This window comes from Haematobia irritans, chromosome 1, assembly GCF_050003625.1.
Source record: "Haematobia irritans isolate KBUSLIRL chromosome 1, ASM5000362v1, whole genome shotgun sequence".
Lineage (NCBI taxonomy): Eukaryota > Metazoa > Arthropoda > Insecta > Diptera > Muscidae > Haematobia > Haematobia irritans.
This window is the reverse complement of record NC_134397.1, coordinates 186,553,760-186,569,841: the sequence shown is the minus strand read 5'-3', so window position 1 is coordinate 186,569,841 and position 16,082 is coordinate 186,553,760. Positions and strand designations below refer to the sequence as shown.

At 29.7% G+C, this 16,082-nt stretch overlaps 1 protein-coding gene across 11 annotated transcripts in view; it reads right to left on the bottom strand.

Moving 5' to 3' along the window:
* scrib (scribble planar cell polarity protein) overlaps positions 1-16,082 on the bottom strand; it is a 712,308-nt gene that overhangs the window by 692,765 nt on the left and 3,461 nt on the right. For all 11 annotated transcript variants that reach the window (XM_075292328.1, XM_075292330.1, XM_075292336.1 and 8 more), the window contains exon 2: positions 4,338-5,137. In XM_075292328.1, the coding sequence (XP_075148443.1) occupies positions 4,338-4,499 (162 nt within the window). In that variant the 5' untranslated portion in view covers positions 4,500-5,137. The remainder of the gene's footprint in view (positions 1-4,337; positions 5,138-16,082) is intronic.

Sequence of the window (16,082 nt, the reverse complement as noted above, 5' to 3'; positions counted from 1 at the left end):
ATAAAATCTTCTATAGAAATAAAATTCTAACAAAATTTCTATAGAACAAATATTTTGCACAAATTTTCTGTACAAATAAAATTTTACACAAATTTTCTATAGAAATAAAATTTTGCACAATTTTTTATAGAAATAATATTTTCACAAAACTTGCTATAGAAATAAAATGTTGAGAAAATTTTCGATAGAAATAAAATGTTGAGAAAATTTTCTATAGAAATAAAATGTTGAGAAAATTTTCTATAGAAATAAAATTTTGAGAAAATTTTCTATAGAAATAAAATTTTGACAAAATTTTCTATAGAAATAAAATTTTGACAAAATTTTCTATAGAAATAAAATTTTGACAAAATTTTCTAAAGAAATAAAATTTTGACAAAATTTTCTATAGAAAGAAAAATTTTGACAAAATTTTCTATAGAAAGAAAAATTTTGACAAAATTTTGACAAAATTTTCTATAGAAATAAAATTTTGACAACATTTTCTATAGAAATACAATTTTGACAATTTTCTAAGAAATAAAATGTTGACAAAATTTTCTATAGAAATAAAATTTGGACAAAATTTTCTATAGAAATAAAATTTTGACACAATTTTCTATAAAAATAAAATTTTGACAAAATTTTCTATAGAAATAATATTTTGAAAAAATTTTCTATAGAATAAACATTTGACAAAATTTTCTACAGAATAAACATTTGACAAAATTTTCTAACGAAATAAAATTAAAAAAAAATTTCTATAGAAATAAAATGTTGACAATATTTTCCATAGAAATAAAATTTTGACATTATTTGCTATAGAAATAAAATTTTGACAAAATTTTCAATAGAAATTAAATTTTGACAAAATTTTCTATAGAAATAAAATATGACAAAATTTTCTATAGAAATAAAATTTTGACAATTTTCTATAAAAATAAAATTTTGACAAAATTTTCTATAGAAATAAAATTTTGACAAAATTTTCTATAGAAATAAAGTTTTGAGAAAATTTTCTATAGAAATAAAATTTTGACAAAGTTTTCTATAGAAATAAAATGTTGACAGAATTTTCTATAGAAATGAAATTGTGACAAAATTTTCTATAGAAATAAAATTTTGACAAAATTTTCTATAGAATAAACATTTGACAAAATTTTCTATAGAAATAAAATTTTGACAAAAATTTCTAACGAAATAAAATGTTGAAAAAAATTTCTATAGAAATAAAATGTTGACAATATTTTCCATAGAAATAAAATTTTGACATTATTTGCTATAGAAATAAAATTTTGACAAAATTTTCTATAGAAATACAATTTTGACAAAATTTTCCATAGAAATAAAATTTCGACAAAATTTAATACACAAATAAAATTTTGACACAAATTTTTATTGAAACGAAACATTGATAGAACATTGACAAAATAAAATTTTTTTGCTACAATTTTCTCCAAATTTTGGTAGATTATATTTGGCTCGAGTGCCAACAATGGTCATTGGGCTGAATAGTCTGAGCCTGAAATAATGGGCTGTAATATTTTATAACAGGTCATTAATATGATGTAGGAGGGATTTGCATAGATTGAGGGCTATCTCTAAACTAAAAAGCACTGAATACAGTTCGTAACTGCTGCTGGCCCAGAATGTATAAAGGCAATAAGTGCGATATGACATTTAAAGTATCTTTAGATATTCTATAACATTTAAATTTCATTCTATAAGATTTTACTGATTAGAAATGTATGGAGAATCATAGGTAAAAAAATAACTGAGGCTTCAGTTACCAATCTTTGGGTCGTTGTTCTTCTCTTTTTCTACATACCAACGCACCTCTTTTTCCACAACTCAACCTATTACAAAAACCACTGTACTTATTTCAATTCTTGGGTGGTAGGTACAATAAAACATTACATAAAGGAAATGCCTTTCTTAAATAAATTAACAGCAAACTTTCGAAGAAAGACTACTTACTAACAGCAAGCAACATTTTTTCTTACCCATACCACAAAACCACAATTACTTTGTGAATAAAAAGTTAGAAAGATTTTTTTTTCTTCCACAATTACCATGCTGCTGCTATATGGTTGCATCTGCGTCTGTTGCAGCATGGATTTTGTATGGATCCAACATACAGAAGATGTAGCGAATGCGGGAGAACCAAGTTTAATGGCTAAAGGAAATATTTAATTAAAAACTTGAATGTAATTATAAGAGTAACATCGGTAGCAACAACAGAAGAGCAATCGTTTTTCTTCCACCCAATCAGAGATGTATGAACAGTAAACGCTGTAGCGCACCAATAGCTAAACGAACAACCACTTGTCACTTCTGAACCCCATCAAAAACTGTGCTCAAAGTAGAGCAAAACAATTCGTAGAATTTTTCTTATTCTTTTGCTGCTAAATACATTGCGTTTTCCGGTCTTTGTGTAGGAAGGAAAGTTTATCGGCTCTTCATTTGTAAAATTTTGTATTTAATTGGTTTCTTCACTTTTAAAAGCCGACAATTTAATGGAGGAGGGGCATTGGGTTTTGCCACTGATGTTAAATCAATTTGTCAGCTGTCAAATACACACAAGGTTATACCGTTATTTGGTGATTTATAAATATTTTTGTTTTATTTTGTTTGAGGCAGCTGCATAATCTCAGCTGACTCTCCGAGCAGTGTTGCCAATATTATTAGTTTGCTATTTCGGTAATTGCGAGAGCTTGTATTAAATTTGGTTATATTAAATTTGGGGAATTATTTGAAGTAGGTTCAGTATAGTTAATCAAGTTACATTAAATTATTTTTTGTTTTCAACATTATTGAAGAGGGAGAAAAGCTAATCGCCAACATTAAAAAAAAAAAGAAAACTTGTCTATTTTCTACCGCAGAATATAGGGAGCATATGGAGCATTTTAACTAAAAAGGGACTCCAGATTTTATTTTGAGACCAAAGTGCTAATTTAGATCTTACTCAGTTTGGCTAATTATTTTATATTTTGTTTGCGGCAGCTGAATAAAGCTGACTCTCCGAGCAGTGATGCCAATATTATTAGTTTGCTATTTCGGTAATTGCGAAAGCTTAGATTGGCGAACAATGTTGCCAATATTTGGTATTTCCCCAAATTGGGTATTTTACATTTGGGGAATTGTTTGAAATAAGTTCAGTATAGTTAATCAAGTTACATGAAATTATTTGTTTTTTTTTTTCTTCAACATTATTAAAAAATGAGAAAAGCTAATCGCCAACATTACAAAAAAAAAACTTGTCTATTTTCTACCGCAGAAGATAGGGAGCATATGGAGCATTTGAACTAAAAAGGGACTCCAGATTTTATTTTGGACCAAAGTGCTAATTTAGATTTTACTGAGCTTGGCTAAGGCATTTTGAAATCAATTCTTGAGGACTCGGGTCTAAATGTTAGCCCCACATCACAGATTTGGACAAGATGGAGTATATGGCTATCAATCTAGTCTATATCTTCTCTTAACCACTCAGCAAACAAATATGTAAGTTGTTCTAAAGGCTCTTCCAAAAATGTCCTGCCAGAGATGTTATTTATGTTATTTCGGCACAACTTTAAAAGCACGTCCAAAAATGTCCTCCCAAAAAGGTACTTTATTTGAATTCGCTTCAATATTCTTAATTCGTTTTTTCATATTTTTAAAGGGTAATTTTAATTTTATCTTTTTTGTTTCAAATAGGCTTTAACAAAATGGTAAAAATTTTGTCGAAAAAAAGCTAAAAGACATTCAGACACACTGCAAAAAAAAACATGCCCGTTTCCAAATATTTTGTATTTACACTAATGATTTTGGTATTGATTCCGAGCCAAAGAAGCGGAGAATTGAAGTAAGGATCTCTTTTAAATTTGAGCTTTGCGCACTTGATTCTAGGAAACAAATTTTAATTTATGCTTTTCTTTTTTTCATGTGCTATCAAAGTCCTTTAACCCCCATTTTCTTATAGCTCCGTTAGTGCTACGTTAGCTAACGAACTTTTAAACCGTACTGTGGACATACTAGCTGTCATCTATTCCAAATGCCAGTTAAAAAATTAACTGATAAAAACATTTTCCGATAAATTTATCCGGAGAGAAATTATTTCCATTTTACTTTCTGTTAACTGGGAGTTAAATTCACAAGATAATTTAACTAAAAATTTGGATGAATAGCAACTCAGATATCTCTTTTGGACTAACATACAACAACAACATCATTACAATTTGGGGTACTCGAACTATACAATTTCCAATGAAATAATGCCCATCGGTAGGATTTTTAAACCAAATATTGATATTATATGGTATCGATTTCAGGACGATTATTCTCAATTCTTTGAAAAATATGCAAAATGATAAACTTACCTTCGGTAAATCACGTATGTGATTCGCATCCAAGAACAATTCCTCCAAGGTACGCGAATAGCGTAGAATCTCCTCGGGTACAGTGGGCAGAGAGCAGTGACGTTTGTCGACAAATTCGACTTGGCGATTACAGCCCTTAAATATTGGAATGCACTTGAACATATTGATGGGATTTGGAGTGTTGACGAGACAACGTTAGCCACCAATTAATAATGACGCGGACAGCGACGATTTAAACACGACGGCGACGACGACAACAACGGCCACGTTAAATTACAATAACAGCGACGACGAATAAACGACAACGAACGCGATGGTAACGATAATGTTTGTGTAATATAACAATCGCAATAAAACAATTTTGGCATACAATTCAAATGGAATTGGTCAAACTTTTTACATTGAAACAAGCAAACGTACACCTGATATCAAGGGAGATTATAATTAAGCTCCAGTGCCAAGTAAATCCACAGCATAAGAATAGGATGATTAATATCTACGTCAGAATTTTACTTTGTATGGTTTTCGTTTTGTTGTTTTTATTGGGACAACACTGACACAGAATTTTATAATTTTTTTTTTTTTTGTATGGGTCGATTGTATATTTAATAATACTTTAAAAACGGATTCGTTACAAACTCTTATGGAGTTTGTTTTATTTTACCAAGGGGGTTGGTTTACACTTTCTTCTTCTCCCCACAAACACAAGCATTAACCCCGAATATGAGTGAATTCGATTTTACACTTTTTGATGTTGGCGTGGTGGTATTTACAGTAGAACAGCAAACTTAACAAAATAACTGGAAAGAAACAAAGTGAAATTTTTGGAATTAATATTTTTTTTTTTTTTAAATAACTTCAAAGAATTTTTGTGACTCAAAAATTTGCAAAACAACTACATTTAAACTCCGAGAAATGGACACTAACGGTCGCCAAGATTTTGTCCAAATTTGGGAGGTGTCCGGTTTTCAGAATGACCCAGTTTGAGAAGTTTCACTGTACTTCTATGTGAAATCTGGGGTTTTTGTGAGGTGAACAACGAAAAGAAGAAAATCAAATTTTTATTAAGACAAGTCTAGACCCGACTATACAACTTTTGTTTTTATCAAAATCTACCCCCATAAAATTAGCAATGAACGGCGCTCATGTTTCAAAATGATCCGTTCATGAAATTGATTCAAACTGAGAACAGTTTGAGTCAATCTGACAACGATAAAATTAAATCAGGTGTTTCAAACAAACTACCAACGTTCACGATATGAAAACGCAATGGTTACGAATTTACAATCGGACATGCACGTTTTAACTTTTAACGCTTAACAAGTGCTTTGAGGACCCATGTCCAAATCCCCTGTAGGACAATTTTTTTAATTATTGTTTTTTTATATAAAATTTTATTCTAATTTTATAGCGTTATAAAAAAATAAAAAATGCGAAAAATCTAGTTCTTCCGTGGAGGAAACGGACAAAATGAAGTTCACAACGAAACATTTCGTCAATTTAGCGGAGCGCGTCCGTCCCTCTATTGAAATAACGCTAACATCCGAATGAAACAAGCTATCGATTTGAAATTTGGCACAAGTAGTTGTTTTTCATGTAGGTCAGATGGCATTGCAAATGGGCCATATCGAACCACTTTTAGTTATAGCCACGGTAGAATTCTACCAAAAATGGTAGATTTTTTTACTGTTTGGTAGATTGGTAGAATTGTTTGTGTTTCGGTAGATTTTGCAAAATATTCCTCTCCAACAATTTTCAATTGAAATAATGTTTTGAAAAAATTTACTACAGAAATAAAATCTTGACAAAATTTCCTATAGAAATAAAATTTTGAAAAATTCCTATAGAAATAAAATCTTGAAAAATTCCTATAGAAACAAAATATTGAAAAAATTTACTATAAAAATAAAATTTCGACACAATTTTCTATTGAAATAAAATTTTGACAAAATTTTCTATAGAAATGAATTTTTGAAAACATTTTCTATAGAAAAAAGATTTTGACAAAATTTTCTATAGAAATAAAATCTTGAACAACATTCCTATAGAAATAAAAATTTGACAAAATTTCCTGTACAAATAAAATTTTGAGAAAATTTTCTATAGAATTAAAATGTTGAGAAAATTTTCTATAGAAATTAAATTTTGACAAAATTTCCGATCAAAATAAAATTTTGACAGAATTTCCGATAGAAATAAAATTTTGAGAAATTTTTCTGTAAGAATACAATTTTGAGAGCATGATAGAATTTTGACAAAATTTTCTACAGAAAACAATTTTTGACAAAATTTCCTATAGAAATAAAATTTTTACAAAATCTCCTACAGAAAATATGGAAAAATTGGCTATAGAAATAACATTTTTAAACTATTTTCTATAGAAATAAAATTTTGACAAAATTTTCTAAAGAAAAAACAATTTTGACAACATTTTCTATAGAAATGAATTTTTGAAAACATTTTTGATAGAAAAAACATTTTGACAACATTTTCTATAGAAATAATATCTTGACAAAAATTCCTACAGAAATAAAAATTTAACAAAATTTCCTGTAGAAATAAAATTTTAGAAAATTTTCTATAGAATTAAAATGTTGAGAAAATTTTCTATACAAATAAAATTTTGACAAAATTTCCGATCAAAATAAAATTTTGACAGAATTTCCGATCAAAATAAAATTTTGGGAAATTTTTCTGTAAAAATAAAATTATGAGAACATGATAGAATTTTGACAAAATTTTCAACAGAAAACAATTTTTGACAAAATTTCCTATAGAAATAACATTTTTACAAAATTTCCTATAGAAATAAAATATTGAAAAATTCCTATAAAAAATATTGAAAAATTTACTATAGGAATAAAATTTTGAAAATATTTTCTGTAGAAATAAAATTGTGAAAAAATTTTCTATAGAAAAAATTTTTGACAACATTTTCTATAGAAATAAAATTTTTGACAACATTTTCTACAGAAATAAATTTTTGAAAACATTTTTGATAGAAAAAACATTTTGACAACATTTTCTATAGAAATAATATCTTGACAAAAATTCATACAGAAATAAAAATTTAAAAAAATTTCCTGTAGAAATAAAATTTTAAGAAAATTTTCTATAGAATTAAAATGTTGAGAAAATTTTCTATACAAATAAAATTTTGACAAAATTTCCGATCAAAATAAAATTTTGACAGAATTTCCAATAGAAATAAAATTTTGGGAAATTTTTCTGTAAAAATAAAATTATGAGAACATGATAGAATTTTGACAAAATTTTCAACAGAAAACAATTTTTGACAAAATTTCCTATAGAAATAACATTTTTACAAAATTTCCTATAGAAATAAAATATTGAAAAATTCCTATAAAAAATATTGAAAAATTTACTATAGAAATAAAATATTGAAACTATTTTCTGTAGAAATAAAATTGTGAAAAAAATTTCTATAGAAAAAATGTTTGACAACATTTTCTATAGAAATAAAATTTTTGACAACATTTTCTATAGAAATAAATTTTTGAAAACATTTTTGATAGAAAACACATTTTGACAACATTTTCTATAGAAATAAAATCTTGACAATAATTCCTACAGAAATAAAAATTTAACAAAATTTCCTGTAGAAATAAAATTTTAGAAAATTTTCTATAGAATTAAAATGTTGAGAAAATTTTCTATACAAATAAAATTTTGACAAAATTTCCGATCAAAATAAAATTTTGACAGAATTTCCGATAGAAATAAAATTTTAGGGAAATTTTTCTGTAAGAATAAAATTTTGAGAACATGATAGAATTTTGACAACATTTTCTACAGAAAACAATTTTTGACAAAATTTCCTATAGAAATAAAATTTTTCCAAAATTTTCTATAGAAATAAAATCTTGAAAAATTTACTATAGAAATAAACTTTTGAAACTATTTTCTATAGAAATAAAATTGTGACAAAATTGTCTATAGAAAAAATTTTTGACAACATTTTCTATAGAAATAAAATTTTAACAAAATTTCCGATAGAAATACAATTTTAATATTTCCTGTAGAAATAAAATTTTGAGAAAATTTTCTGTAAGAGTAAAATTTTGTGAACATTTTCTATAGAAATGACATTTTGACTAAATTTCCTATAAAAATAAAAATTTTAAGAACATTTTCTATAGAAATACATTTTTTTTCTATGGAAATAAGAAATAAAATTTTGACAAAATTTTCTTTCTATCGGGGCAAAACTTGTTAGACTTCTAAATAATCTATAGACTTAAAATTTAAGTCGGCTGATGCCCTGGGCGGAACACAATTTTAGTAAAAAACCAGTAAGGAAAGTCTAAAGTCGGGCGGGGCCGACTATATTATACCCTGCACCACTTTGTAGATCTAAATTTTCGATACCATATCACATCCGTCAAATGTGTTTGGGGCTATATATAAAGGTTTGTCCCAAATACATACATTTAAATATCACTCGATCTGGAAGAATTTGATAGACTTCTACAAAATCTACAGGCTCAAAATTTAAGTCGGCTAATGCACTAGGGTGGAACACAATGTTAGTAAAAAAATATGGGAAACATTTAAATCTGAAGCAATTTTAAGGAAACTTTGCAAAAGTTTATTTATGATTTATCGCTCGATATATATGTATTAGAAGTTTAGAAAATTAGAGTCATTTTTACAACTTTGCGACTAAGCAGTGGCGATTTTACAAGGAAATTGTTGGTATTTTGACCATTTTTGTCGAAATCAGAAAAACATATATATGGGAGCTATATCTAAATCTGAACCGATTTCAACCAAATTTGGCACGCATAGCAACAATGCTAATTCTACTCTCTGTGCAAAATTTCAACTAAATCGGAGTTAAAAATTGGCCTCTGTGGTCATATGAGTGTAAATCGGGCGAAAGATATATATGGGAGATATATCTAAATCTGAACCGATTTCAACCAAATTTGGCACGCATAGCTACAATGCTAATTCTACTCGCTGTGCAAAATTTCAACTAAATCGGAGCAAAAAATTGGCCTCTGTGGTCATATGAGTGTAAATCGGGCGAAAGCTATATATGGAGATATATCCAAATCTGAACCGATTTCAACCAAATTTGGCACGCATAGTTTCAATGCTAATTCTACTTCCTGTGCAAAATTTCAACTAAATCGGAGTTAAAAATTGACCTCTGTGGTCATATGAGTGTAAATCGGGCGAAAGCTATATATGGGAGATATATCCAAATCTGAACCGATTTCAACCAAATTTGGCACGCATAGTTACAATGCTAATTCTACTCCCTGTGCAAAATTTCAACCAAATCGGAGTTAAAAATTGGCCTCTTTGGGCAAATGAATGTAAATCGGGCGAAAGCTATGTATGAGAGCTGTATCTAAATCTGAACCGATTTGGCTGGTATTTTCCAAGTTTTTCGAGACCCATAAAATATTCGGATGTACGGAATTTGAGGAAGATCGGTTGATATACACGCCAATTATGACCAGATCGGCGAAAAATATATATGGCAGCTATATCTAAATCTGAACCGATGTTTTCCAAAATCAATAGGGATCGTCTTTGAGCCGAAACAAGATCCTATACCAAATTTTAGGACAATCGGACTAAAACTGCGAGCTGTACTTTGCACACAAAAATACATCAACAGACAGACAGACAGACAGACAGACAGACGGACAGACAGACAGACGGACATCGCTAAATCGACTCAGAATTTAATTCTAAGCCGATCCGTATACTAAAAGGTTGGTCTATGATTACTCCTTCTTGGCGTTACATACAAATGCACAAACTTATTATACCCTGTACCACAGTAGTGGTGAAGGGTATAAATATGAGAAACATTGAAATCTGAAGCAATTTTTAGGTAACTTCGCAGTATTTATGTATTTATAATATACAGGTCAATAGATATGCATTATACACACATAAAAATGTTTTTCTGATTCAATCATGAAGGTTAGGTTAGGTTAGGTGGCAGCCCGATGTATCAGGCTCGCTTAGACTATTCAGTCCATTGTGATACCACATTGGTCAACTTCTCTCACTTCCATCACGAAATTAATTGATCAAATTAATTTCGTGATTGAAATGTCTTCAATCACAGAAATGATAGTACCAATTAAAAAAATTTATTGATCCAATTAAAAAATTAATTGATACTATTAGTTTTTGCGATTGATTTTTGTTTCAAGTAAAAAATTTGTTGAATCAATAAAATTTTTAATGGAATATTTTTTAAAAGTCAATTGAGACTTTAAATGGAAAAATTTTGTTGTAGTAAAACTGTAGTCATTCTTACAAGTTTTCAACTTAGCAGTGGCGATTTTACAAGGAAAATGTTGGTATTTTGGTCATTTTTCCCGAAATCAGAAAAACATTTATATGGAAGCTACATCTAAATCTGAGCAGATTTCAACCAAATTTGGCATTCATGTATGCAATGTTAATTCTACTCTCTGTGCAAAATTTCACGTAAATCGGAATACAACTTTGAACGCTATGATCATATGAGTGAAAATCGGGGGAAAGATATATATGGGGGCTATATCTAAATCTGAACCGATTTCTGTTCAAAATTTCACGTAAATCAGATGAAAGATATATATGGGATCTAAATCTAAATCTGAACCGATTTCAAACAAAATTGACATGTACTATATCGAGAACGTAATTCTACTCCCTGTGCAAAGTTTCACGTAAATCAGAGTAAAACGTTGGCCTTTGTGGTTATATGAGTGTAAATCGGGCGAAGGATATATATGGGAGCTATACTTAGTCGGAACCGATTACAACTAAAATTGCCATGCATATCCAGAACGTTAATCCTACTCCCTGTACAAAGCAAATCAGGGCAAATCCCTGGCTTCTGGGGCCGTCGGACGAAAGATATATATGAGAGCTATATCTTCTACTATATCTACACACAAAAAAAATTTTCTGATTCAATCACGAAATTAATTGATCCAATTAATTTTTTAATTGAAATGTCTTCAATCACGAAAATGATAGTATCAATCACAGTTTTAATTAGTCATAGAAAAAATTCTTGATTAAAATATTAATTGATTTCATTAGCAAATTTCAATTAATTTTTTAATTGATTCAATTGAAAATTTAGTTGATGTTGATTGCAAAACTCAATTAATTTTTTAATTAAGAAATGTAACTATTTTCAATTATTTTCTGAATTGGTTTTTATTTGGATTAACAAATGATTGTTTGAAATACATTTTTAATTAAAAATTAAAAAATATTCATCACTTTCTTTAACTGACTTAGTCTTCCGAATTTGACTAAAAAGTTAATAGTATCAATTAATGTTTTAATTAAAAATTTTTAAATTTTCAATCATCGACTTAATTGACTTAATATTTCTATCTTGATTAAAAATTTAATTGTATCAATTAATTTATTAATTGAAATTTTTTTCAACTTCAATTAACTTTTTAATTGGAAATATTTTGGCGATATTTTTTTCTGTGTATATAGCTATCGATTTCAATCAAATCCAGTACACTTTACGACACCATCGAGAGCACTCCTTGGGCAAAATTTAAAGCTAGTTAGGCTGAAATTCTGGCTTCTAGTGTCATATTAGTATATATCGGACGAAAGATATATATGAGAGCTATATCTTCTACTATATCTATATAGCTATCGATTTCAGCCAAATCCAGTACACTTTACGACACCATCGAGAGCACTCCTTGTGCAAAATTTAAAGCTAGTCAGGCTGAAATTCTAGCTTCTAGTGTCATATTGGTATTTATCGGACGAAAGATATATATGGAAGCTATATCTAAAACTGAACCGATTTCTTCCAAAATAAAAGACAGACGGACAGTCGGGCATGGCTAGGTCGACTGTAGGCCCGCCTTGAGCAATTTTGCCAAAGACACCATATGTCTATCTCGTCTCCTTCTGGGTGTTGCAAACATATGCACTAACTTATAATACCCTGTTCCACAGTGTGGCGCGGGGTAAAATGATATACATACATATTTTATATCTAAAATATTTTTTTTCTTATAATACAACCAAGACTATATAAAAATATTCTCCACACAAAACAAAAAAAATGAATCGAAAAATTATAAAACCCCACTCAACCACAATTTGATTTATTTATAAAACAATCTAAAATTAATGATGTGTTATTGATGCTGTCAATGTTAATGTTTGTAGTCGTTTCCGAAAACACCCCACTCCCAATATTTCCTTTAAAAAGATTGCTTTACAATTAGAAGAAACCCGAAACATATTTGATTCATATCTAACACAATAGCCCGGTATTTCTATAATACAACAATACGTCACAACATATAGGCAACGAGATGCTGACACAGAGATTGCTTGGAGATACTGGTAATTGTTGCTCACATAAGAGATATAAAAAAGGTAAACAAAACGAAACGCACAAAATGTTGCCCCGACACAATAAACAATCATTTGAAAGAATGTGAAGGATATTTAAAAAAAAACGTAACGTAAGCTTAGCCGCCAAACATTGTAGAAAGATAGAAAAGAAGATAAAACGGGGTAAAAAGAAAATGAGACAAGAATGACAACAAACCCAAAGTAAAACTCAAATCTCAATGACACAATATCCTACATACATATGTACATAAAAACATTTCTGACATACTCTCATACATGTGAACCTAAAATATTTTATGTTGAGCCTGAGAGAGAGCGAGAAAGCAGTCGCCGAAGCAGAGACAGCGAAATTCAACTGGGCTAACAAAAGACGTAATATAAAGTGGCCAGTAAGATGGAAGAAAATGAAAAACAACTAGATAAATATGAAAAACAAAAAGGAATCTGGAAAAGTTAAATAGATATGAGAAGAAACAACAACAACACATCACATTAACTTGCGGTGGAATTTTCGTACGTGAAGGTATGACGTCGTCATTGTAGCAAGAGTAGCAAAACAACTACAACGCCACCAGCAGAATACCAAAAAGCCAAAAGCAGTATGAACCATATACACCAACAAACATACACGCACTCTTAATATTCGGTCGGTTGTTCTAAAAACCCCTAAGCATATTTTTTTCAATTCGCTTGCACACCGAATGACCGACTACCAAAGCCGCCGAAACGAACCGAATCGTTGATATATTAGTTAGTAAGCATTTTTTTTGGGGGTGGGGGTTCTTTTATTGTGTCTAGCAAGTGTGTTCTAAGCAGGCATTTGTTGCTGTTTGTGCTGTTATTAGAAGTTATTGTGTTTGAGAGAAACGTTGGACGACAAGGTGTTCAAGTAATTTACAGTAAAAACAAAACTGTTGCAAATAAAGTATGTGCTAATTAAAAAGTCTCATAAACCTAACACAAAAATAATAAAATTGCAAAGACAGCTCATGAAGTTTGAATCTATGAAATATGGGGGGAACTGCTTAAATGTACTTTTATACATACATATGTCTATTATTTGTGAGAATATTATTTTTGGAGAACAAAGAGATGGTTGAGCCATATATTATATGGTGACATTCACCCCTGGTTACATTTTATGATTGTTAAAAATTAATTTCGTTAGAAATGCTACAACCTATCGTCGCTATGTTACCTAAAGGCCGGTACTCTGTTCGGTTTTCGCATTGAAACTCCATACAAAATCAAAAAATGCGAAAAACTACCGAATTTTTTCTATTTGTGGTATTTTGTTCTTCTTCGAGTTGAAAAGCTGACGTTTATAGCATGGCGCCATTTGCAATGTGATTTACGAAATAATTTATTAAAACTAATTGTTTGGGTTTATAACGCAAACACGGATCATATTATTGTTCCGAAAATATACAAAGGATCAAAGGAGTAGCAGATCAATTACCCAAGGAAAAATAAAATGTTAATTTTGTAATAGCAAGCAACAACCCCCAACTTAATTCCATATCGCTCCCTGTTAAATAGTGCTCCTTGTTAGCTAAAAACACTGCTTTCTATGTGCGAAATAATGGTTTCTATAAAATTTTTTTCATTAGAATGAACATAGTATCGGCCTTTAACAAACAAAATTGTCTCAATCAAAAAATTTCTTGTTCTTAAATTGGGATTACAATTTTCTTCTTAATGCAGTGAAACCTCTCAAACTTGGACACTCCGTAAAACGGATACCTGTCAATAGTGGACAATTTTCGTGGGACATGTGCTTTATTACCACATTAGAATTAACCTCTCACATAAGTCCTCCCCGAATATCTGAGTTTATATCTGGAAAATTTTACTATAAAAGAAGAGTATACACAGAAAAAAGTCCATTGTTAGGTTAGGTGGCAGCCCGATGTATCAGGCTCACTTAGACTATTCAGTCCATTGTGATACCACTTTGGTGAACTTCTCTCTTATCACTCAGTGCTGCCCGATTCCATGTTAAGCTCAATGATAAGGGACCTCCTTTTTATAGCCGAGTCCGAACGGCATTCCACATTGCAGTGAAACCACTTAGAGAAGCTTTGAAACCCTCAAAACCCTCCACCGCTGAAAAACTTTTTGGTGTTCGGTCGAGGCAGGAATCGAACCCACGACCTTGTGTATGCAAGGCGGGCATGCTTACCATTGCACCATGGTGGCTTGTGAGCCTGAATCTTAATCGGGCTGCCACTTTAACCTAACCTAACCTAACCTATGGTGGCTTGTTAAACTAATGCTAAATGTGATTTATTTTTATTGGAAAAATTATTCGTGTGTAGTTAGATTTTATTATTTTTTTTTTTCGAAATTTCACACATCCCAATGAAATTTTCCTTTCTTTAAGTATGTCTCAAACATTTTACGAACTAAACGTGGGTATAAAGTTCAAAGACCGTATATCAATTATGAACTAAAATTGAAGACAATTTTCGTATGATTCCCAAAAATCGTAAGAATGAGCTACTGTATGGTTAAAATGTCCATAATCTGGCGCCAATGATTTTTTTCTTTATTTGTAGTTCATTTTTTCTTCTCTGAGAAAATATAATTTCATGAACTTCAGTTAAAAAGTACATCTGGGCATTAAATGTTCCTGGTTTTAACAACGCTTAGTGAAAATCCAAAACGTGCAGTACAATTTAGTTCAATTTTCGCACGAAGTAGTTCATTCTTTCAATAAAATAATTTAATTTTTTCGGTGTATAGAAACCTCTCAGAAGTGGTTACCCACGGTCCCATACACTTTGTGGGGTTGTGGAAAAGATACTGACTTACTAATGATCGGTTCCTCAGTATCGATTCGATAAAAGAAAATCTAATCACATTCTATTTTTTTCTGCACTGCACTGAAAAAATATTATTAAGCCGAAATTTTGGAAAAAACACAATTTACACAATATTACAGAAATTTTTTTAAAATGAAGAAATGTTAATAAAAAGAATATTCACAATTTTTGATTTAGAATATTTGACAATTATATTTTGGACCGGAATCTATAATTTTTTAAAATTAAATTTTGGACCGGAATATTTGAAGTTGGCGTCCTTTCGTTCAAGTTGTACGTCTTCGAAATAAAGGCCCGTATTAAGTTCGCATTTTCGCGTTAAAAATAGCCATTTTCAATAATTTTGATCATTTAGCGTCAAGTTATAACAAAAATTTGCCTAAATACGAACCAGAGAGTAGGAAATAGAACGAAACTGTGAAGCGAAACTGAGTCAGTAGATGGCAGTCATGAGGAAAATTTCTCTAATATCATGCAATTTTTGTCAGCATTGCTATCAAAATTCATACAGTTTGCATCGGCGTAACCCAGTTCT